General features: G+C 36.9%; 1 protein-coding gene across 2 annotated transcripts in view; it reads left to right on the forward strand.

Moving 5' to 3' along the window:
* LOC144958261 (uncharacterized) overlaps positions 1–25378 on the forward strand; it is a 32899-nt gene extending 7521 nt beyond the window's left edge. For both annotated transcript variants that reach the window (XM_078890107.1, XM_078890106.1), the window contains exons 2-4: positions 3197–3833; positions 12860–12974; positions 21364–25378. In XM_078890107.1, coding sequence (XP_078746233.1) covers positions 3231–3833; positions 12860–12974; positions 21364–22289 — 1644 coding nt within the window. In that variant the 5' untranslated portion in view covers positions 3197–3230 and the 3' untranslated portion in view covers positions 22290–25378. The remainder of the gene's footprint in view (positions 1–3196; positions 3834–12859; positions 12975–21363) is intronic.
* Positions 25379–25805: the final 427 nt, after the last annotated feature.

Genomic DNA, 25805 nt, shown 5'->3' on the forward strand with positions numbered 1-25805 from the left:
TTCCTTTAAACGTCTTTATTTCCTCTATAACTTAGAATTCAACTCTCTCCTTACTCAGAAGAGTATTTCTCGTATACTAATTCAATTGTTGAGAAAATCAAAATGGTGGTTGTATTAATATTTATTTAGTCGTGACTTTTGAATGAAATGTTTTGTTTTATTAGAGGAAATACAATAGAAAATTACATTGTTTTGCAAAATTATTTAGTCTGGCAATAAAAATACAGCGGTAATTACTTTAAGAATAATTAAAAAAAGAACTAACAAATTAATTTGTTAAAAAACAAAAACAAAAAAAACAACAAAAAACAAATAAGAAAACAATTTAAATAAATGAGTTTTGAGAAGTACTTAAAGAAAACGAGAAAAAAAAAAAGAAATAATTTAAATGGATAAACAAATATATAAAAACAACACAAATTAATACTAAATTGATATAATATTAGTAAGTTAATAAATTTAATTCAATACTGGAACCTTCCCAAAGTCATTACATCAATGGTACCAGCACAAGTAAGGCAATAAATAAGAAAAAGTTCGTTTGCCAAAAGCTCTATTCAGTGTTCACTGGTTATTAAGGTGGGCTCATTTGAATTAGCCCGACCTAGTACTAGAGAGGCCAGACAGCAAAAATCGGAGTTAGTTCACCGTCAGGCGACGTGACGATGAGATGACGATGTGGGCGGAGTGGAGTGGTTGGGGAGGGGAGGGGGGGGGGGGGGGGGGGTTGATAAAAAGAACAGGGGCGTATCCTGGTTTATGCATTACGGGGTGCATGGTCATTCGCAATCTATCAAAAATACACACAAATTGATTTCAGTACGAAGTATCAAGTTTAAGTAGTAACTTTTGAAATTATCTAATTTAAATTAGATTATTTCGGACCTGGTAATACAGCTTATAACTTGAAAAAAACAGGCTGGTATTTGCCCACCCTGCCCATTATTACCAGCCGTCCCTGTATAATATATATATTATATATATATATATATATATATATATATATATATATATATATATATATATATATAATACATACATACATTATTAGATATCGTTTGTAAAAGTACATCGGTATAAATTCATTTTCAACAAAGATCTAAGTGAGGCGACATTTAAATCTCAGACTAGATACAGATGTAGGCCTACATTACTTCTATTATCCACGTCTGTTCCTCCTTTTATCTAAGCCTGTCATCTTACTTTTTCTGGCATTTGATTGACCCATGTCTGCTGCATGTGCCATTAGACCTCTAAAAACAAACAAAACAATCACTTGGGTTCTTTCAAAACTTGCTAAACTTGTTATGTTTTTATGAGCTGTTTGGCATGTTTTGTAAAATTAATCTGGCAAGCCTGAAAAAAAATTCTGAGGTACGAGTTAGACATAGATTTCAATTGAGATTTTATTTTTCTCAAACATGGCCTATAGTAATGGATGATTAAAATTCTAAATTGAGCTTTTCTATAGCGCAATATCCATTAAACATGCTCAAGGTCAAAGCGCTTTACAAGGGGTCCCTGGCCAACAGCAACATTTTACAATTATTAGGATGGGGCATGACGCCTGTTAGGCGATATTCCATTTTTTTTCCGGCAGAGACAACGCTGATAATAATAATAATAATAATAATAATAATAATAATAATAATAATAATAATAATAATAATAATAATAATAATAATAATAATAATAATACTTTATTGCATCCCAAAAAGGAAATTTTTTGTACAGACGTGTTATAATTTACACATAAGATAAAAATACAATGGAAATAGGATGTATATATATAAAAAAGGAGCAGCTCTATAACCAGAGCTGCGCTTTATGATATGAATAATTTCAACACTGTATAATAGTTAAAACTGTCACTATAAATTGAAAATTGAAAAGATTGCAAAACAAATAAATTAATAAATTAATATTTATATTTTTAAAAAGTAAAAATGAGAAATAATTATATAAAATGATTATTGCTTGTTGTTATAAAGCCTAATACTGGACGGCAGAAAAGATTTTCGGTGTCTCTCTGTTTTCGTTGAAATAGAGAAAGGGCGACCACTTCTTTCTGACATAATAATTGATGGTCTTAGTGGATGATACTGGTCATTTAATATTTTAGTTATTTTATTTATACAAAATTTCTCGTATAAAAGATCTACATCGTCAACATCATTTATATAGCGTTTAATGGATTTTTTAATATTTGAATTTATTTTGTTCCTTTCCACTGCTAAGCAATTGCCTCCCCAAGCTGTTATACAAAATGACAAAACACTTTCGATTACTGCTCTATAAAATAATGTGCAGAGGGTTTTATCTATTCTAAACTGAGAGAGTTTTGATAAAAAATATGTACGTCTGCACATCTTATGCCTAATTATTTTCAAGTGTTCATCCCACTTGAGCCTGTCATCAATCGTTACACCAAGGTATTTGTAGTGAGGAACTCGCTGGACGAATTGGTCCTTTAATTTTAACGGTTCTATCGGTTCCTTCACTCTCCTAAAGTCAATCACTAGCTCCTTTGTCTTGCTTATGTTAAGCTCTAGGTGGTGGGCATCACACCAAGACACAAATCTATCAATTTCTTGCCTATAAGCCACTTCGTTGCCATTTGTTATGAGGCCTTGAAGAGCGGTGTCATCTGCAAACTTTATTAAAGGTACACTCAGGTTTTGACTTCTACAGTCATTCGTGTATATTGTGAATAAACAGGGGACAATACACAACCCTGAGGAGCACCAGTATTTGTAGTTATACAGGAAGATTTGTTTTGTCCTAATTGAACATATTGTGCTCTCTCCGTAAGAAATTCGAGCACCCAAGCAATTATATACTTGTTTAAATTCAGACTACTCAATTTTTGAACAACCAACTGAGGTTGCATAAATGGTCAGGTACTCATTTTACACCCGAGTACGGTAGGAGAATGTGAGTAAAGAGCCTTTGGTTGAACCCAGGACCATCCGATCCGAAAGCGAGTGTCATACCACTAGACCACATAGCTGCAGGTGATTAGACACCTCTTGTCTTTTCAAGACGAAAAGAACAAAGACCAATGAAAGACACATGATGCTTACATGATCTGTTATTACCTAAAGCACCATCAGACTAGCATAACAACAAAACAAGCACTCTTTGACATATTTTCCATTTTCTCAAACACATTTTTGTCGTGTTTTTTCTTCTCCAGTGTCTCTCTTGACATCCTGTAGAGAGAAGTAAAGATGGAAGGGTCTTATAAAATTGAACCAGACAAACGTGGATGGCTTTCACGTGAAGATTTCACACATTCCAAGTCTTCACATTCAAATTTTGGATTGGAAGATGTTGTAGCGACAGAGGATTCTGTTGCATCATTTACTGACACCCTTGAAGATCTAATGGAGACTAAAATATCACCAGAAACCTTATGCCAGTCTTCTGATGTTGCTGTTAAACTTGAATCAGTAGAAGATGAAAATATTCCAGAGTCTCATCCACAGAACAAGCAAGTCAATGTTAAACTTGAAGATGAAGACATCAAAGCAGAGAATTCTTCCCTCGCATATTCACAATTCAGTGACGTCAATGTTAAACTTGAATCTGTAGACATTGAGGTAGAAAAGTCTTCCAACAATTATTCACAATTCTCTAATGTAAAGGTTCTACTTCAAGATGACATCAAGGCAGAGAACTCTTATCACACCTTTTCACAATTCAGGGATGTCAATGTCAAACCGCAGGATGAAGGCTCACGGAGTGTTAATGTCAGTGATAAAATTAAACTCGAAGACACAATAACACCAGAGCTTACTTCTGTGACGTCATCACTGGGGATACACTGTCAGGTTAGAGAATATCCTTTATGTTTTTTTACATGTGGTCCATGATATTGATGATGATGATGATGATGATGATGATGATGATGATGATGATGACGAGGGTGATTATTGCAAAGTAGACAAGTAACAGAGATTGAATCCAAGAGTCTACCAATTTCAATGTTTAAAAAAAACTGAACTCTTTGTCATTTCTCTCTGTACTCGTCAGCCTGTGACAAATTTGATTATATTAGTCATCGCTTTTCTGCATGCCAGCAGCCTCTTATGGTTATCACACTACTATGTTATGACGATCGACCTAATCATTAAAGTCCGGTCCGCATTCGTGCACCGTCGCGAACCCGCCCGGTAGCATCGTCACAACACACCGTTCGACCAGATGCTCTGCCGTCTCAGGTTCCTGCCCACAGCGGGTACATGTTGGACAGGTGGCAAGTCCCCACTGATGAAGCGCACTTGCGTTTAGGCAGCTCCTCGACCGAAGCCGATTCGCAGCCACCCAGTGTCTCCTCTTACTGGTATCGAAGCCTGGCAACCTCTCACCAAGCTTAGAGGAGTGTACGTCCCCGCCCCCACGAGGGATTGAATTCGTCCAAACCGACTTCCATCTCGTATGTGCAGCTCTGTTCGTAGTCAGGGAATCTGCGTACAATGGTTGCCGGGACTTATTTCGGCTCGAAACGGGGGCACCGTCCATTATGCGCTTCAGGGGGGGTATCCCCATTCCCTCTCTCTTTTCTGCTCGCATAGCATTACTGCACGCTATTCCTGGGTGGCGGAATATGTTTCTATATAATGTCTCCATAACTGTGCAAGACTGCTCGCTCTGCTGCTAGACCTGTAAATTCTCTGTCAATTAACTGAAATCGTTCAATGGGCATGATCTATATTACCTTTCCATGTACTCAAGGTCATTGGTCACATTGCAAAATGTGCTCAAAGTGACCCATTTAGTTGAAAGTGTTCACAGCCTTTTAAATATCTAACATTACGATTGGTCATTTTATTCAACTTGACACATGGGTATGTTTACAACGTTCATAAACAAAGCAGTGTGTTTACATTTGTTAAGATATATCCAATCGTTGGACAGCAACAAAATATTAAATTGATGACCTGGTTGGACGGAAACATGAATATAGATCGCTCCCATTCGTCAAATTCAAATATTTTAAAAAGGAACTGTGTTTTCAGTCCACCAGTGGACTGAAAACACAGCTGTGTATTCAGTCCACCGGAAATAAAAAAATATTTAAAAAGGACCAATTATTGTCTATACTTGTTACCTTAATCGATAATGACGACATTGATACTGAGCCTATTGTAGGTTTGGCATCATCAGAAGTGGACAGGAATAACATTTATGACAATTTGACGGCTTAATAATATCATTTACAGCGTTTTATTTACTCTCGAAAAGTCTTGATTGAGAATTGTTCGAAATCGGGAGCCTGAAACAAATTATTACCACGGTTAACAGCTAGTCATTGGCTAATTAATTTAAAATGAACATTTATATCTATTTTTAATGTTTCCTAGTCCGTACGGTTTTTATGATTATCAAAACCGATGAGTTTTCCAACAGAGTTTTAGTAAGGTTCTATTTGGTCACCAGGAATGGCGTCAACGTGTTGTATTTGAAAATTAAGAACTTTTTGCCAAAGGAGGACACAGGCGTACTCGAGGCCAGTGATCGATGTGAAAAGTGACAAAATAGAACCTTACTTGGGCAAGCAATACTAAAACTCTGATCTCCTTGAAAAATTCATCGGTTTTGATAATCACAAAAAATTCTAAAGGACTAGGAAAAATAAAAAATAGATATTAATGTTAATTTTAAATTAATTCTAGAAACATTATTCTCTGTGTGGCCAATTTTGGCCAAATTGGCAAGGCCAATGGCTATCCCGCAGCCACGATAAGAGTCTCGTCAATGTTTGATAAATCGGTTTCGAGAATTGAGATCTATTTCAGGCACCCGGTTTCGAACAACTCTCAATCAAGATTTTCCGAGAGTAAATAAAACACTGTAAATGATATTATTAAGCCGTTGAATTGCTATAAATTTTATGCCTGTGCATTTCTGATGATGCCTACAATAGGCTCAGTATCAAAGTCGTCACTATCGATTAAGGTGAGTATAGACGATAATTGGTCCTTTTTAAATATTTTTATTTCCGGTGGACTGAAAACACAGTTCCGGGATAATTGGTCCTTTTTAAATATTTTTATTTCCGGTGGACTGAATACACAGCTGTGTTTTCAGTCCACTGGTAGACTGAAAACAGTTCGTTTTAGAATACTCTTCAACAGTCGTAACGTCACTTCCTTCCTCATGACGCATGGGAGATGAAGTGAGTGGAAAAGTGCCAGAAGACAATAGAGAGTATTTTTTTTTCGCGGCGGTGGTGGGGTTTGAACCTGCGACTCCGCCTGGCCGGTGAGAGCGTGACTCTACCGTATGAGCTATCCACGAACACAAAAATATTCGTTTCAAACTCAGGTCATTCCTAGAGCTCTCTCTCACCGACTTCTGGAGACCTCTCTTACCGACTTCTGGAGACCGCGGGTTCACCACACAACCCTCGCGAAGTTACCTGGCCAGCAGTTAAGCTTAATATTAATAGCCAATATTCTCAACACAAACATATAACATAGAAATGATTGAGACATTGAGTATGCTCCGGTATATGGGGTGAATTTTTAATTCAGAAAAGTGAGTGGAGCAGGCACTTATGTTGGTAACAACAAGAGATGAAGTGAGTAGAAAAGTGCCAGAAGACAATAGAGAATAAAAAAATTTCGCGGCGGTGGTGGGTTTGAACCTGCGACCTTATTGGTACGACAACTCCGCCTGGCCGGTGAGAGCGTGACTCTACCGTATGAGCTATCCACGAACACAAAAATATTCGTTTCAAACTCAGGTCATTCCTAGAGCTCTCTCTCTCTCTCTCACCGACTTCTGGAGACCGCGGGTTCACCACACAACACTCGCGAAGTTACCTGGCCAGCAGTTAAGCTTAATAGCCAATATTATTCTCAACACAAACATATAACATAGAAACGATTGAGACATTGAGTATGCTCCGGTATATGGGGTGAATTTTTAATTCAGAAAAGTGAGTGGAGCAGGCACTTATGTTGGTCATCATCATCATCATCATCATCATCATCATCATCATCATCATCATCATCATCATCATCATCATCATCATCATCATCATCATCATATCGTGTCGCGCCAGTGGTGGATCCATTGGATGGCTTCAGGGGTGCAGCCTCTCAGGTCCATATCACTGATATGTGGTCCAAGTTCGCAATCGTGAAGGATGTGGTCCATGTTTTGAGCCGTGTGTCCACATTGACATCGGCAGTCTGAAGAAAGTCCCCATTTTTGTAAGGTTGTTTTAGTCTTCCACATTTTAGACCTTGCCCGGTTCAGTGTCAACCAATCTTTCCTGGGGAGATTTACTCCGCTTGGCAGTTCTTCTTTGGGTTCCTGAATGGCATCATTTGGGCAGCAGTCCCATTCTTTCCATGAATGCACTCTGTATATGGCTGCATGGTCTGGGTGGATGCCTTCAGTTGTTGGTAACAACAAGAGATGAAGTGAGTAGAAAAGTGCCAGAAGACAATAGAGAATTAAAAATTTCGCAGCGGTGGTGGGGTTTGAACCTAATGACGCATGGTAACTTAGTGACACTGGCTCTAAACTATCGGAACAATGGCGGACGCCCACATTAAATATTTCTCCGGCGAGCATAAAAGAGTATCCAGAGGGGAAAAAAAACCCCATAAATTTGATCATGTTTTGACTTTTACACATTCTGATCACAAGGCATATGAAAAGTTCTAGCCAGTATGAAGAATATAAAGTAATGATTTCCTTTGTTTAGAACCAAGATGGCCGCCATTGCCGGGCGGCGTGACATCAGACTACTGAATCCAATTGCCTTGTCTGAACAAATCCCAGTGTATTTTCACACAGCCTTCGTGAAATTATTTTTTCACGTTCCAAACCTGTCGTGATTCCAGTGGTAGCCAGTTTTAACTGAGCCGCTGAGCGATAAATTTCACTGTTTCGTCTAAGCCATAGAATTAAACGGGTTAACTCCTTTGTCTAAGCCAAAACCTGGAGGGAAGTAAAAGTATGAAAAAAAGTAAAATGCGAAAGCCGGAAGTGCGTTATGTAGGTAGACCAGGGTTGCCAGTTTGGCATTTTAAATGCCAGATTCTAAAAATCTGGCATTTTTGAAAACCGTTTGGCATTAGAAAAATCATTTGGCATTTGGCATTTTCATTTGGCATTTTCTTTTCTTGTATATTATACTTCAAATGACACCTTTTCTTAATTAAGTTTCATAAGAAACACGAAACAGTAAGTTTTCTTAAGTGTCAATAATTATTTAACTGTTTACGTATTTACCTTTCATGTTAATGTATTCTTTTTCATTCTTAAAATCCAACCGTGGTGTTGTGGTTTAGCACTCCACTTAGTAGTCAGTAGGTAAAAAATTACCCCAACAGGAAATTAAGTGTAATTCAAAAGAAAAGAAAAGAAAACACGCAAGCCACCAGGATATGATAGTAAATTGTCTATCAAAAGTGAGTAGTTTTCTTCGTAGGGGTGGGAGTCAACAGACTTTGGCATTTTTTGAGTGTTTTGGCATTTTTTGAGTCTTCCCCTGGCATTTTGTTGAAAGATAATCTGGCAACCCTGAGGTAGACGCCTTCAAATCGAAAGTTAGGGATTGCTCCATAAGCAGGGTTGCCAGTTTGGCATTTTAAATGCCAGATTCCAAAAATCTGGCATTTTTGAAAACCGTTTGGCATTAGAAAAATCATTTGGCATTTGGCATTTTCATTTGGCATTTTCTTTTCTTGTATATTATACTTCAAATGACACCTTTTCTTAATAAAAAAAATTACCCCAACAGGAAATTTAGTATAATTTTTAAAAAAAGAAAAAAAAGAAAAGAAAACACGCAAGCCACCAGGATATGATAGTAAATTGTCTATCAAAAGTGAGTAGTTTTCTTAGTGGGGGTGGGAGTCAACAGACTTTGGCATTTTTTTGAGTGTTTTGGCATTTTTTGAGTCTTCCCCTGGCATTTTGTTGAAAAATAATCTGGCAACCCTGTCCATAAGGCTACATCTCGATTGCGATAAAAAATATAAAGTGAGTAGATGTGACTCATATATAAGGGAACAACACGCCCAGGGTTGCCAGTTTGGCATTTTAAATGCCAGATTCCAAAAATCTGGCATTTTTGAAAACCGTTTGGCATTAGAAAAATCATTTGGCATTTGGCATTTTCATTTGGCATTTTCTTTTCTTGTATATTATTCTTCAAATGACACCTTTTCTTAATTATTTCTAAACGCGTAAAAACAAATCTCTTCACATCGGAAAATTTTGCTATTAAAACTCACACCCTGAACTAGCCCTGCCTCCCTCAGATATTCACTCAAATTCAGCCCTCGACAAGTATCCTCGTAAGTTTTCTGGGAATCTCCTGCAAAACTCGTGAAAATTTGCGTCATGGTCGCCTGTTAACCCCAACAGGAAATTTAGTATAATTCAAAAAAAAAACAAAAGAAAAAAAGAAAGAAAAGAAAACACGCAAGCCACCAGGATATGATAGTAAATTGTCTATCAAAAGTGAGTAGTTTTCTTAGTAGGGGTGGGAGTCAACAGACTTTGGCATTTTTTTGAGTGTTTTGGCATTTTTTGAGTCTTCCCCTGGCATTTTGTTGAAAAATAATCTGGCAACCCTGAACACGCCTCACATTCACATTTTAAACAAACTGGTTGACCGTTTCTACTTTCTTCACTGATTGGGTACCTAATTACAAGGAGCAATGGTAAGTAGCCTAATTAATTCCCGTGCAAATTAGCTTTCTGCCATTGCTTTGCTCAAGCGAGCTTCTGTTTACTATTAATTTTGATTCTTTGAATTTTTTTTTTCATATTTCCGCTACGACGAATTGCGAAGTCGAAGAGTTTCAGTCAATTTTTATTATATCTAGACTATAGAGCTCATTTACAGGTCTGGGCTCTGCTTTGACCATCTTCTAGTTTTCTCATCCGATATTTTTACAACCAGTGTAAGTCAATGGAAATGCATTTTCACACATCATGATTTATCAGGGACATGTGAATGTGATAGATATTATTATTCTAGTTTAGTATAGTGTCATTAGTCATCATAGTCCATTATTATTAATTATAGTTTACACCACTCAGCCAGCGCATCGTGTCTCCTTATGTATTTAATCTTCACAACTGCACGCTCTTTGTCGACAATGTTCTATCTTACCCAATCAGATTTCTGTTTTACAACCAGTGTAAATCAATATATGTTGGGTCAAGACTAATCATATGGTAAACCTGTGTGGGGAAGATTATTGTGATAGGTTGTTGCTGTTGTTGTAAGTGTTTGTCATGTCATGACTGTCAGTGTCTCGATCGAGCTGTTGTGAGTAATCTTCATGTTGTGTTCATTCACTGTCTCCCGCGTAAACGTGACGTCATCATTTCTACCCTTTAAAAGCTCGCGACACCTTTCATTCTTTCTCTTGACCACAGCCTTATTCTAAGCAGACAACGTACTATCTTTGCCTATCGTAGCATCTTCGAAGATCCGATCCGCCATACTTTTGGTATGTTATAAGAATCAGGCTAGACCGGGACGATTCCCGAAGTTCTCTAGAGCATTTTTTTAACCGCCCATATATGTCCTCTACATATATGGAGAACGCCCACTTCGGTGGAGACTTTTTCTGAACTTTTTCCTTATTTTGTACATCATGAACGAGATTGGGAAATCCGTTCACGACACCTGATACACTCAACAATACAGTGCAACCTCTGGATAACGACACATCCAAATAACGACAACCCCTGGATAGCGACATTGACCTCTGGTCCCGATTTTTTTTGCTATATGTTATTAGTAATAAAAAACCCCAAATAGCGACATACATTTTAGTAAAACTCCTGTTTAGCTACATCGTTTTTACAATAATAGGCAGTGGATACCGATGCTTGGTAACTGACCATCGTCATTTCGTTGTCTTAACCTGATACACTCAACAATACAGTGCAACCTCTGGATAACGACAACCCCTGGATAGCGACATTGACCTCTGGTCCCGATTTTTTTGCTATACGAACTATATGTTATTAGTAATAAAAAACCCCAAATAGCGACATACATTTTAGTAAAACTCCTGTTTAGCTACATCGTTTTTACAATAATACGCAGTTGATACTGATGCTTGGTAACTGACCATCGTCATCTCGTTGTCTTAACTCCCCCCCCTCCCAATGAGATTGCTTTGTTACCGACCAATCAGAACACATGTTTACTACACTGCATGGAACCAGCGCTTGTTCATATGGAACCACAGCAAAAGAAGTTTATCAGTGGGTGGAACTCTCAAGGGTCCATCACCTTCCCTGTTAACTACCTGTCAGAGGTCAGTGGAGGTGAACTGATATCAGGCAATGCCGTATCCAATGAGGACAATTATGGATATTTATGGTTGTATTGTATGTTGGAGTAGTGGAGAAAACAATAACAACCTCTTTCACTTTATTCTTTTCATTTGAAAATTGGTTGTTTCTCTAAAAACATCAGTCCAAATTTTATCTTTAGACCTGTAAATTCTCAGTCAATTAACTGAAATCAGTCAATTCATCAAATTCAAATATTTTTAAAAAGGAAAGAAAGAAATGAAGAAGAAAGAAAGAATTCATGAATCTTAATCGAATGACCGTGAAGTAATTGGGAATATTCCATAGCGCTACGCATAGCTCAAGGGACATTTATATTTATGATGGATATATTGCCAAGGCTAAGCGACGCTTCTTAGAATTGCCTTGTCTGAACACACCCCAGTGTATTTACACAGCCTTCGTGAAATTATTTTTTCACTTCCCAAACCTGTCGTGATCCCAATGGTAGCCAATTTTAACTGAGCCGCCGATCGATAAATTTCACTGTGTCGTCTAAGCCAAAATTGACCATATTTACTTGGTAGAACCTAAAAGTATGAAAAAGTTTAATGCGAACGCCGGAAGTGCATTATGAAGACATCTTCAAATCGAAAGTTATATGATTGCTACAAGCACATCTCGATTGCCCCACGTTGTAAACAAACTGGTTGACCGGTTCTTCACTGATGTGGGTACCAAATTATAAGAAACAATTGCAAGTGGCATAATTAATTCCCACGTAAATTAGTTTTCTGCCATTGTTTTGCTCAAGTGAGCTTGCTGTTTACTCTTCATTTCGATTCTTTGGATTTTTCAGATACGATCCGAAGAGTTTCAGTCAATTTTTATAGAGCTCATTTACAGGTCTATATCTTATTGTGGTTAATACTTTAACTTTAATACTAGTTTTTTTTGTTTGGTTTTGCTTTTTTGGTTTTAATATCACAAGATGTAGATCTACAAATTTTTAAGTGCTTGTGAATTTTTATCCAGTTAAATAAAAATTTTTGTATTCAAAACTCATCAACAGTATCGCATGGATTTGTCTTGAATTAAAATCAAAATTAAATTGTGTTCTTGTGTGGTTTTATCATGTTGGCACTTGATTTTTATCATTTATTTTTAGTTTCGTCAAATGGCGTTTGGGCACTGTTTACGATCAAAGCAATGACAATAAACATTGGATAGTTAAAGTGTAACTGGTATACCCTTTGTAAACAGGAGAAATACACATTATTACGATTTTGAGACGTGATTTCTCTCAGGCACTGTAATCATGGGTCTTAACACGCCCCATTTTCCTGCCATCTTGAAAACCCCAGAATAAAGACATAATTTTCTGGTCCCAGGCGATGTCGTTATCCAGGGGTTGCACTGTATCTGGCAAGGTATGGTGTCAGTCCCTCTTTGTTTATAAAGTTTGTTGTATACTGTAGCTACAGGTTGACACTAAAAGTAGCTGACTTGAAAAAGGTCTGAATAATCTTCGCGGTATCTTTTCATTTTATTCTGTCTTCTCTTCATTTTTCAGGAACCCCGTCATATCAACAAAGGAGACCAGGGATGTAAAGCAAACTGTGTGGGGCCAGTCTGTTCCGGTGGTTTGGGGTCAGAGGCCACATCTATAGCCATGAAGACTGTACAAGGTATTTAAATGATGAGTTTGATGATGATCACTGAATATTTGTTCATTTTATAAATGTAGGATCTCTCTGTTTATTGCTACCTTTTCTTTTGGAGGGGGGAGTGTGTCAATGCAACACATTGCTTCTTTCCTTTACTATAATAGCCATATTAGTGCTTAGGCCACTGGGACCCCCCCTTCCCCCCCTTTGGGAGTTTATGCCACTATGTTTTTCAAATAATAGAACTTATTGGCCATACAAATTCCACTGTTACCGTAAAAATAAGTGTCATTTAAGAGAGTTATGGCCCTTTGAAAAAAGTGAGTTGTGTCCCCTTGCAAAAAAGAGACAACATTTCTTTCAAAGGCTCTGGAGACTACAATATTAATTCAAAGATATGCATATTGGGTATCAAACTGAAGGAAATTGAATATACTATCAAACTATGTGCACAAGCTTTCAATTTGTAAATATTATATAGATTCACAGAAAGTTGAAACAATTTGTCAGTAATCTCATGAAGTGTCATATCTAAACTTATGGGCTATTTCAGTGTTTTACACAAAAATTATTTTAAATATGGCCAAAAACAGCATGTACATTAAAAATGTAGCACTGAAGAAAGCTATGGCCCAAGCCTCAACAACAACCTTCATATTTCTCCGTCACAGGAAAAACTAAAAGTGTACGCAACCCTTAAAATTTTCTCCACTTTGTGGGATGCCAAATTCATCATAATTTTCATTCTTTTTAAACATGGTATTGATGTCCAGTTGTCACATTTAAAAGTAAGTTGAAGGTGTGGTAAAAACAATAGATATATCATGAAAAAAGACTAATTTGTTCACAACCCAAGTGAAGCATCATTACCGAAGACTTTTGAACGAAATCGCATTGTTATATTATGAAGAATAATTGATACTCAAAAGGGATTCTTGATTCAAGATGCAGTAAGTACATAAAAACAATATCCTTATGTGTTTTGCAAACATGCTTTACTCCTTAACAGTTTGCACTGCTCACCAATTTATTACATATCCTCATCATCAGTAGCAAAATCCTCTTCGTCCTCTGAAGTGTCGTCAAGGAAATCACTGTCAAAGCTATCACTACCATCCTCGGCATATGTATCTTCGTCAGTACTGGTGCAGCTTTCTTCATACACAATTTCCTGCAACTCATCTGGAATGAAAGCATCTTTGAACCACTGTACTTCCAATTCATTTGCAGAATTTCTCTGCCAACCGTTATCCTCTGGTTTTGGAATGCTAGGATTCTGGCACACTGCATTCCTCCAAATGAGAGTTTGAAAGTTGGCTCTTGATATGTGCAGTGACAATACTTGACTACAAGGAGGCATCTGACACAGATCAATTCCACCACTGCATGAGATGGTACCTTTCTTTCCTTTGAAACGCTGGCTATGTCATACCTCACTTTGTTGACACTTGTGCATGAGGTTTTGCCATACAGCTTGCACAGAAATGACTTTAACATGAGACAGTCATTACTCGAAACAGCTGCTGATGTTCCAAATCTGGAGAACAGAATTCTAAGATCTTCCTCCTTTTGAAGAAATTTTAGAGCTTTCAGCTTTCCTTGCCCAGCAAAGCAACTTGTTGTGTCACAGCCTGTGAATGACTGGACACCAAGTAATGCATCACACATCTGTTTAGACAAAGTCTTTGCTATCTGAGAGACATTGATTTGTCGCCTGTTGTTGCCACAGCCAGTATCAAAAATCAGGGTCTTTCCAATTGTCTCTGTGAATGAAAGGAGAAGTAAGAAGACATCCGTGTCTGGTGATCTGACAACAATTGTTTCACAGTTTGGTTGGCGGGAAGCATATTGACAGTGCAGTATAATTCGTGTGTCTGCCTCTTCCTGTGATGAGTAGATATCTAGACAAGGTACAGCTGTGGTAAATTCATCCGTGTCACTGTAAAGTAAGGTGCATCTCTCTTCACAGACAAAGAAGATTTCCCTGTTTCTCAGTTTCTTTGCATATTCGTTACTTTCCCATTCCTTGAGGAGAAACCTGATAAGGGATCTTTTGTTATCAACGCAGCTGAGAAATGATTTCCAACGTCTGGGCACTGTTGTTTCAGATCCTCTTAACAAGTATGCATTATCTTCAGAAGATCATCTCCTCAATCTCTCACAACCTTTGATTGAATCTTCTATGTAAGTATCAGTCACAAAGTGTACACAAGCTGCTTGTGGTAAGGAGGAAAATGTAAGTTTGGCTACTTCACCAAATGTATTTGGGATTGCTGACAGAGTTTGTAACAGTGCATTGCCATCAACAATGTAAACGGTGTTTGTTTTTTTGCATAATCCTCGAACCTTAATGAATTGTCAGGCGTGAGCTTGTGCAACAGAGTTGCTTTGTTGGTCTTCAGAGGTAAACCATCTGATGAAGCCAGCGACCATGGAGTAGGTGTTAGAGGATATTGAAGAACTTTTTGAAGATCAACACTGTGCTCTTGGGACAAAACAAGAAGCTGGCCAAATAAATTTCTTTGTGCCTTGATTTTGACCACGTTCATGTCTTTTTTCACTGTTACCACTTTCCTCAATGATGCAAATGTCTTGGTCTTGTTCCTATCTAATGGCTTGTGAAATTCTACAGTCTTTTCCTTCAGTCTGTTTTCAACAAAACTTTCAAACAATCTTTTTCCTGTTTTTTTTCCACGGTTAGCAGGTCATCAGCAACATCCTCTTGCACTTTCATTCCTGAAGCTAGACTGACCAGACCATCTTCAACTTCAAAGGGATTGATAAATACTGAAAATGCCTGGATGATCTTTTGCACTCGCTTTTCACTTTGTCTTTTTTCTGCAAGGCTCAATTCTTTGTGGGTGTCTATATCCATACAGTTGTTGTTGCTGATCATTCTTTGGGTTGCTGATACATATTCTGCTCGATTGTGTCTTGTTACACTCCAACGGTAATAGCTTGGAAGACTCTTGCTGAACCCAACAATACCTCCTTTTGTCTTTGCATGTTTGTTTATTGTTTGTTCAATGGTCATATCAACTGCTATTCTTCCAGCAGGCGTCCTTGATCTGGAGACACTAAATCCATTATCGTGTAACATTTCTTCTGCCCCTGGGTGGGAATGAATCAGGTTGGCTAGTGACACAAAATATACACTGAGATACTTGGCATAATTGTGGTGATTCATGGTAAAAAGCAGTGGGCACAGTTCTTTTAAACAAGATATATGAAGAAGAAAGTTGTTTGTCTTTGTAGCTCGCAGAAACTGGAGGAGAAGCCAAACTCTGTCCATGTATTGGATCCAGTATTGTGCAGTTTTTCCGTACTTTCCTGAGCGGAAACTCTCTTTGAAGGCTTCATACTGGGAAAATAACTCAGCATACACAGTTGACTGGAGAATTTTATTAGCTGTATGGCTTGAAATTCCTTCGGTAAATTCCTTTATGTAAGACATGAGGTCTTTACTGAGTTTTGAATCTGTGTCCTGCTCAAATTTTGCAAGCAGAAGCCTCTCTAGAGCCTCCAAAACAGACACATGCACTCGTATAGCCCTGTTGTAGTTCTTTCCACTCATAACCCTATCCATAGAACCATGTGCACATAGCCCAGCTTCAGTCACAATTTCTTCAAAACCAGATCCTCTTTGGAGCTTTCCCAGGGCACCAAGATATGACATTATGGTGTGAAAGACACCCAGGTGAATAATGACTGTTTTGTAAAGCTGTGGGTTTTGCCAGACAATATCGTAAGCTTTCTTTGCTACAGCAAGGTCAAATGTTACAAATGTATATGGCTGACCAAGCTCTTGTGTTGCCTCCAAAGATAGTTGTAGCACCTTCTGTACTGTAGCTGCTTCAGTTATGGGAGCATTGATGACAGGCATATATTCAACAATTGAAGGCATGTTGGTTTCATTTTCATTTTGGGGGTTTGGAGTTGTTGATGGAAGCCAACCTTTCCAGCCAGGGAAACGTTCTCCGTCTGAATTCAACTTCATCCTACAGAACACCCACAGAAAATTATCTTGGTGCAGCTGTCTTGATTGTTTTCTACTGTTGTTGTGGAAACAGTCAGAGAAGGTTCTGCTCTTCCAGTTGCAAAGCAAGGCTGAATTTGGATGGGTTTGAAAGTTGCTGACCTTTTCTTTGTTTTTCCAGTCGTGACATTTTGTTGGTGTGAAATAGGGTTAAGTCTAAAAATCACAAAATTACGCTTACACCAAAGGATACACTTTCAGAAATATGTGTTATATGCCCATTAATCATGCCTGAATTGTGCTAGTACAAAATTCCTCTTGTTTATTTATCACTGAAAGGAAGCAAATACACTGTAATATATATTTTTTTCATATTATAGAGAAAATGGCTATCAAAGATTTAAAAACCCTATATAGCTTTGTAAAATATTTTATGATATGAGGCAAAAAATGAGAAATGACAATAAAATTCCACCATTTATTGCATTTGAAGCAATTTTAGGGTGATAAACAATCATTTTATGCACAAAAATGAGTTCACGAAAAATTGCACCCGATGACCTTTCAAGGGCCATAACTCCTGTAAATGATACTTGAAAAAACTGTAACACCCGGATTAATTTGTGTTATATGTCCCTGAAGCATGCCTGAATTGTGCTAGTGCAAAATCCCTCTTGTTTATTCATCCTGAAAGGAAACAAGTACACTGTAATATATTTTTTTTTCAAATTATAGAGAAAATGGCTATCAAAGATTTAAAAACGCTATATGGCTTTGTAAAATATTTTATGATATGAGGCAAAAAATGAGAAATTACAATAAAATTCCATTATTGATTGTATGTGAAACCATTTTAAGATGATAAACAACCATTTTATGCACAAAAAAGATTTCACAAAAAATTGCACCTAATGACCTTTCAAGGGCCGTAACTCTCGTAAATGACACTTGAAAAAACGGTAACACCCGGATTAATACTCAAGATATATTGCTGTTTCAGAAAAATCATGTGGCGAAAACTCCCCCAGGGGGGGGGAGGGTTTCGCCCACTGGCCCATGCACTATATTCTTTCACACACAATGTGTTAAACTCCAGCACAGTTTCTTGAACTCCTTGGGACATGCAAAAAAGTTTGAGGAAACCGTGCCTTGCCCAAACCAGTTGATGTGAGGGGGCTGAGGTGGGGAAGTACTATGGCTCGGCGCTATGATCTTTGCTTTGTATCCGAAAGATAGCTAATACAAATATTCACTGTGTTACAAGGCCCTAAGCGAGCCACCTTTCCCTAGCTCAATTTTCGGCACTGAGCTTTGGCTAACACCTGGGTTATTCCAGTCTTCCCTTGGAATAGACCTTAAGACAAATCTCCACTTGAGGATGAATAAAGAGAGCTTTATTTACTTTATTGATATGTTGAGGGAGATATCATTATACACAACATGTTACAAGGGCTTGATGTGTTTGTGTGTTGTGTGGGGGGAGGGCTGCTGTATCACAACATTTATTAACATTCCTAGCCAACCATCAGCAAATCATGGCATGTGGCATTGAAATTAGAATGAATGGCGAAGTGATAAGTGTTATGCACCAAAGGCAGTGCATACCAAAACAGACAGGGAAGACACTCATTGGTGGCTAGTAAACAAGTTATTTTATTTCAGCTCTATAATCATATATTACAGATTTAGTAACATTTAACATGGTAATATAGAAATGTACATATATAGGAATATACATTATGTAATATAACGTCAATACACAGGTGTAATTAACTAATGCTACAAATATAATGTATTCTTAAAATATATTCAATTGTGACATTATTTAGCAAGGACTATGAAAATTTTTGTTTTCTATTTTTGTAGGAAATACTTCTCTTAAATCAAAGCCCTATCTCCACTGAGTAAAAATCTTTTTAAATTTTGAAAATCCATTAATATATAACAAAGTTATGCCGTTTCAAAGCTGTCATTTATTTGGATGACTCACAAAGAGAAAAAAATACGGAAAATATGGGACACTTTTTCTGCGTTTTATTCTGGTTTGTGGTTGTATCTCGCTTAATATGTGGAATTAGATATTAAAACTTGGCAATTTTATGGCAAAATTATCAGAAAATATGATGAAAACATCAGAAGAGTTCTAACTTGTATAGTTTTAGAGCTGTATGGCTAGGGTCAACTATAATTTTGTTTTCAAATATACATAATATTGATCATTTTGAACTTTTCCGAAGTGTAATTTTGTGTCTACAACACATACAAATCAAACGAAAAATGCCTGCTAAATTATTATCAATCAGTCTCGTGAGACCATGGCTTATGTTATTTCTAGTATTTATTTGAGAGAGAGAGAGAGAGAGAGAGAGAGAGAGAGAGAGAGAGAGAGAGAGAGAGAGAGAGAGAGAGAGAGAGAGAGAGAGAGAGAGAGAGTTAATCTACTATCCCTATGACATAACAATGAAACGATGCCTTAATTTAAAAAAAGCGCGCGAGGATTTGTGTCGTCAGTCACCGCGAACAAGTTTCCAGATGGCCACGTGTGTGGCCAAATATATAATTTTGCTTCTTTTATTAAATTTTATTCATCTATTTTTGTCTCATTGACATTTATCCTAGTCTATTCAATTTTCTGTTTGTTAAAATTTTGTTCATTTTAAGTGGGCCAGTCTTAATAGTGAAAGCCATATGATTTTCTATTCAGCCACTTTTGAACTTGAATTTGGTCAGGTTAAAGTCTGGCCACCTGGCAGCCTTGCCTCGCTCACGTCATTTTCGTGTCGCGCGATGGTGGAGCAAAATGGCCGTCTCCATATTTTCACTCATTGAAATGCAAATTGGGTTGATGTTTTGTAAGAATACGGGAAAAGTACTTATCATAATCCAATGAAATTTGAAATATAAATAGAAGAAATGTGCATATATAAGCTTATGAGCGACAAAATCTCTCCTCCTTGTAGTTTTAGAAATATTGTACACCAAAGAGTAAAAATCTATTTTTAACGGTCTTCTGGTAATCGCACGAGTTTTGTCGCTTGACATAATCTAAAATGACCTCTCTTCTAACTGTGTGCCAACTTTCAGTCATGTTCATCGATAAACAGCTTCGTAATTAATTTTTTAAAATAGCATGTACGGAACGGCTTCGTCCCATATTTTGTCGCGAATTTGGGCACTTCGTGAGCGAAAAAGAGGCCCAAAGATTTGTGCGGGATAGTCATTGCTACATTATTTAGGAGTAATTAAATGTAATTCAGTGTATTATTTACGGAAATAATAGTATATTGGTAATTCAACTGCAAAGGGCAATAACTCTATAATAATAATACACCATAAGGGAGATAATATTATACAAGACATGTTACAAGGGATTAGTGTGTGTGTTGTGTGGGGGGAGGGCTGCTGTATCACAACATTTATTAACATTCCTAGCCAACCATCAGCAAATCATGGCATGTGGCATTGAAATTAGAATGAATGGCGAAGTGATAAGAAAAAGCAGAGAGGTGTTGTTCATGTGAAACATTGATAGAATGTGTGTGTGTGTGTGTGTGTGTGTGTCTGTATGTGTATCATAATGTATACATACTCCTGCGTTGTAGATAGATACACACATACGTAACTGTCAATGTCACAATAAATCATCAGTCGTTAAAATCACTGGTCACATTTAAAAAACAACTTTAATTAATCTTTTTTTTTTTTTACATTGGCTGTGTGAAATTGGTTTGAGGAAACCATGTTCAAGGTAAAAAGGAGTTCTAGGAAGGATTGGAATATTAACAAAGAATAATAAGGGGAAATTTCGAGACATTCAAATGAGTTTGAGGAAACTGTGCTGGAGTGTTACACCAAAACGCAACATTCAATAGAGAAAATAATGCCCAATATACATCTTATGTTTTATATCTATAGTTCCAGTTTATTTGTTCCTCCAGTCCTTCCAATTAATAACCAACCAATGACAATCAGAGCATAATGAGTGATATCATAGTCGTCCATAATTAGTATATTCGGTACAATTTTGGTGATAGTGAAAAAGACATCCAATGCAATGTCAATACAATAGGTCACTTATGACTTTCTGTGGTCCTATACATCAGAATTAAAAATAGAAGTGTTGACAATAGATGGTGGAGTGCGTTCGAGATTATCATAAGTATTGTTGTTGTTGTTATTAGTTTTGTTGTTGATATTATTATTCAGATTTGTAAATCTCCGACTTTAATCAGAATTCAGACTCACCAGTTTTGGTCAACAATCCATCCACCAACTTTCTTCCAATGTTATGAATATCTAAAAATCAATCGTCTTATGTTAGTTAAAGTTACAATACACAAATATATAATTCTACCATTGGGGATAATTTATCACTTCAATAGATTTCTAAGTTATTGATTTGAGGAGGTAAGAATACTCTTATCTATTTTACAGATAACAACGATGTTGACAGCTGTGACCAGTCTTTGAATGATGAAATAGAAATTGACGTAGATGAAACTAAAGACAGTTGTGTGGAATGGCAAGAGCCTGGCACTGATTTCCAGAACAATCATGATACAATGGTGGAACATCTTTCCACAAATTACAAGAGACCAGATCAAAGATTTGACTTCAGTGAAATTGGCGAGCCTCAAGTTGATACAAAACCTCAAAACACTACAACTTCCCAGTTGCAAAATCACTCAAGAATCCAAACTGGTAAACGGCCGTTTGAATGTGTGACCTGTGGAAAGGCATTTACTCGGAGTAGATATTTAGAAGAACACATTAGAACTCATACAGATGAAAAGCCATATGAATGTCTGACCTGTGGAAGGGCATTTACCCAGAATTCACATTTACAAAAACACATCAGAACCCATACAGGAGAAAAACCATATAAGTGTGTGACTTGTAAAAAGACATTTAATCAGAATTCAGATTTACAATGTCACATCAGAACTCATACAGGAGAAAAACCTTTTAAATGTGAGACTTGTGGAAAGGCATTTGTTCGTAATTCATATTTACAAGGACACATCAGAATTCATACAGGAGAAAAACCATATGAATGCGGGATTTGTGGAACGGCATTTCTTCGTAATTCATATTTACAACGACACATCAGAATTCATACAGGAGAAAAACCATTTACATGTGTGACTTGTGAAAAGGCATTTGCTCAGAATTCAGATTTACAACGACACATCAGAACTCATAAAGGAGAAAAACCATATAAATGTGTGACTTGTGGAAAGGCATTTACTCATAGTTCATCTTTACAAGTTCACATCAGAACTCATACAGTAAAAAATCCATATAAATGTGTGACACATGGAAAGACATTTACTGAGAATACCGCTCACTGTTGTCATTAACCAAACTCGTTGGTCACAATGCACAGTTATCAATTTCAAAACTAAGGATATCACTCAGTCTCTCTTTAGACTTTAGAACTCTCATCATCTACCTATTGTGGAGACTATACCCAGTCCCCTCGCCTCCTATATAGTAGTCACATATGACATCACAAACCCATACTGCAAAGCCCCGCCCTATTTGTCTCTAATAGAGTGTTGACACACTACTGTAGCATTAAACCCTGCTCACTCTCTATTATTCAACCTGTCATGATTTACCCATGATGAAATTTAATCATGAGATTTTGTTTAATTGATTTCTTATTGAATTTGCCGGTTTTTGAGGTCAAAAATTTGTTGCGATTCACCAAATTTTGTTGCAATTAGCCTGTGACTTTTATATAGAATTAATTCCATTTCTTGGGTACTGCTGTGATTAATCGAAAGTTGTGATTATCGAGAGTGGTCTGTACACCAAATTTTGAAATTGTGAACACTTTTTAATCTTTTGAATTAATCAAGGCATGCTGAAAAAAGCTAAAGGTGGAAGGAAACAAAAACAGTATAAAAAAAGAGAAGCCAAAGAAAACATCAAACGCAACTCAATCAAATTAAACTTCTATACTATAAATTCTAGTAATAACAATGACGGAAGGCAATGGAAAACCACTGTCACTAACAAAAATTCCCAGGACATCAACTGTCCTGAACACGTTGAACGCTTGTGCGGCTATGTGGTCTAATGGTATGACACTCGCTTTCAGATTGGAAGGTCCTGGGTTCGAGCCTCGCATTCAGCGCATAGTTGAGTCCTTGGAAAAGGCTCTTTACTCACATTCTCTCAACGTACTCAGGTGTAAAATGAGTACCTGGCAGTTAACAGCGGTGTCTTTGTCAGAAAAATTGTAATATTGTCTAACAGGCGTCATGTCCCGTCCTACATGTTAAATGTTGCTGTTGACCAGGGACCCCTTGTAAAGTGCTTTGAGCACATTTAGTGGATATTGCGCTATATAAAGATCAATTTAAAAAAAAAAAAAATTCAAACGTGGAATATACATACTTTAAACCATTTTGGAAGATTTGATAACAATATTCAAGACATGAAAAGTTTCAAATTGAACATCCTTGGTACCGCAGAAATGCAATGAAAGGGAGAAGGAGTAGTGAAAGAAGATGATTTGGTATTGTATTATGTCAGTGGAAAACATCAAGAGAAAGGAGCTGGAATTCTTTTAGACAAATCAACACCAAAGTGCTATTTAGATCATGTTACAATCTCAGAAAGAATTATTTTAGTAAAGTTGAAAGGAAATTCATTTAATGTTAATATTATTCAAATATACGCCCCAACATCAGAGAGTGACGAAAACACAAACGAAACATTCTGTCAAGGTATAGAACAGGCAATAAAGCAATGTAACAAAAAAAAAAATAGACTTTCAGAGCCATTGGCCCAAATGAACCGAAATTTATCCCAGCTTCTATAGCGTGAAACAGACATAGCAATTGCTTGCTATCCTTGCGATAGGATGCTAGTCTATTGCAAAGTTTTTTTTTTACCTTTACCTTTACCGATGTTCCATGTCGGACACGACATTAGAGATCATGGTTCGCCAGCTCTCTCTCTCATCTGCGAGTTTCGCACATTGATTTATGGGGGCTTCCTACGTACGCTGCGACATTTCCAAGCCAGCTTGTCCTTCTTCGTCCTCGACCACGCTTGCCTTCTGTCTTTCCCTCTGCAATGGTCTTCTGTAGTGAGTCGTGTCTTCTGATGTGGCCGAAATATCGGGTTATCCTCTTTCTAATAGTTGAAATGATCGTTGTTGATGTTATTCCTAAAGTTTGGAGTACTTGATGATTTGTTTTCTTTTCCTTCCAGGATACCCTTGCAATTCTTCTGTAGGTCCACATCTCAAATGCTCTGAGTTTCTTTTCTAGTGTCTTTGTCAGAGACCATGTTTCACATCCATAAAGTAGTGTTGACCAAATGTAGCATTTTGCCAGACGTGTTTTTGTGGTAAGTGATAGGTCGTGGGATGTGATTATGGAATGCATTTTTGAAAATTTACTCTTGGCCAATGCAATTTGTCTGATGATTTCTGCATCGCATTTTCCATCGTCTGTCAATAATGCTCCTAGATATTGGAATGACTTTACTTGCTCTATGATCTTTCCATCTATTTCGATGTTTTTTCTCTTGCTAAATAGCATTGTCTTTGTTTTTTTCACATTCATGAGCAGGCCAAACTTTTCACTTTCAGTTTTGACTATATCTACAATGGCTTGTAGATCTTGTTCAGTTTCTGCTATAAGCACTGTATCATCAGCATAGCGGAGATTATTAATATTCACTCCCCCGACATTAAGACCAGGCAGGTGTTCCACGTTCCTGAATATTATGTCTGTGTATAGGTTGAATAATGCTGGAGGGCCATTCCATGAGATGTCAACCACTACACTAAAATATGAAATTGAAGAAAGAGACAAGAAATCTTTTTTTTTTCAATGACTAGATGTTTATTGACATAATTTTCAAATTGTAACATCAGAAAGTGGTACATATACATATTATATTACCAGTTGTACTCCTGTTAAATTTCACGGACCGAAATCCTCTTTGGTTTGTACATTTCATTTAACATGGACTATATGACAGAAAAATGTAATAACATGCATCACATTTACTTTTTCAAACTTGTAAAGCTTATGCTCGATGAAATGATGACTAAACATGTTGCTGGATTGTTCACGGCTTTTACAGTTTACATGAAAAATGTTCTAAGTATCGTTACATGTAACACACGTCACACTGGAGTCTATTTAGTTTTATTACTACAACAATTTTTGAACCAAATTTTACAAACTTACATATTGTTCACTTTTGATAATGGACTTATGATAAAACTTAAAAACAAAGCTTTGAATTAAAGAATGTAAGAATTACTGACAACTAAAATATGTAACACACGTCACGTGACGTGTGTTACAGACCATGTGACGTGTGTTACAATGTTGTAACAGAAGTAAAATTCTCGCAAATATAAATCACAATATAATAACAACATCTAGAATCTATCATTAAAGTTGAATTGACCACGAGAGCCCACAGGGACTGGAGGATTGATTTTTTTAACAATGCTTTGCTTGTTATAAAATATTTCATCTTTGCTGTCCGGCCATCTCCAATTCTGACCTGGGAATGCCTTTCTCATGACTGATACTTGCACACTTTCTAATCCAAAACCTGTCACCTCTCCAGGATAAATTTTACCATCATATTTCACAAGAATCCATTCTCCAAGCTGACAATCAATATTTTCTTTCTCATCATACTTCACCTCATTCACTTTAACAGACGACAAATTGTCACCATAAAGCAAAACATGACCTTTTGTATTGCACGTCATGTAATGCATCTTACTAATGCCCTGCATATCCTAAACTTCACACCATGGATCCTTTCTCTTTATTCTTTCACTAATTTCATCCTGTGATATATGTTTCACTGTGACTTTTGGCATTAACTTG

Source organism: Berghia stephanieae, chromosome 12 (genome assembly GCF_034508935.2).
Source record: "Berghia stephanieae isolate SIO BIC M18660-M18661 chromosome 12, UCSD_Bste_1.3, whole genome shotgun sequence".
NCBI lineage: Eukaryota > Metazoa > Mollusca > Gastropoda > Nudibranchia > Aeolidiidae > Berghia > Berghia stephanieae.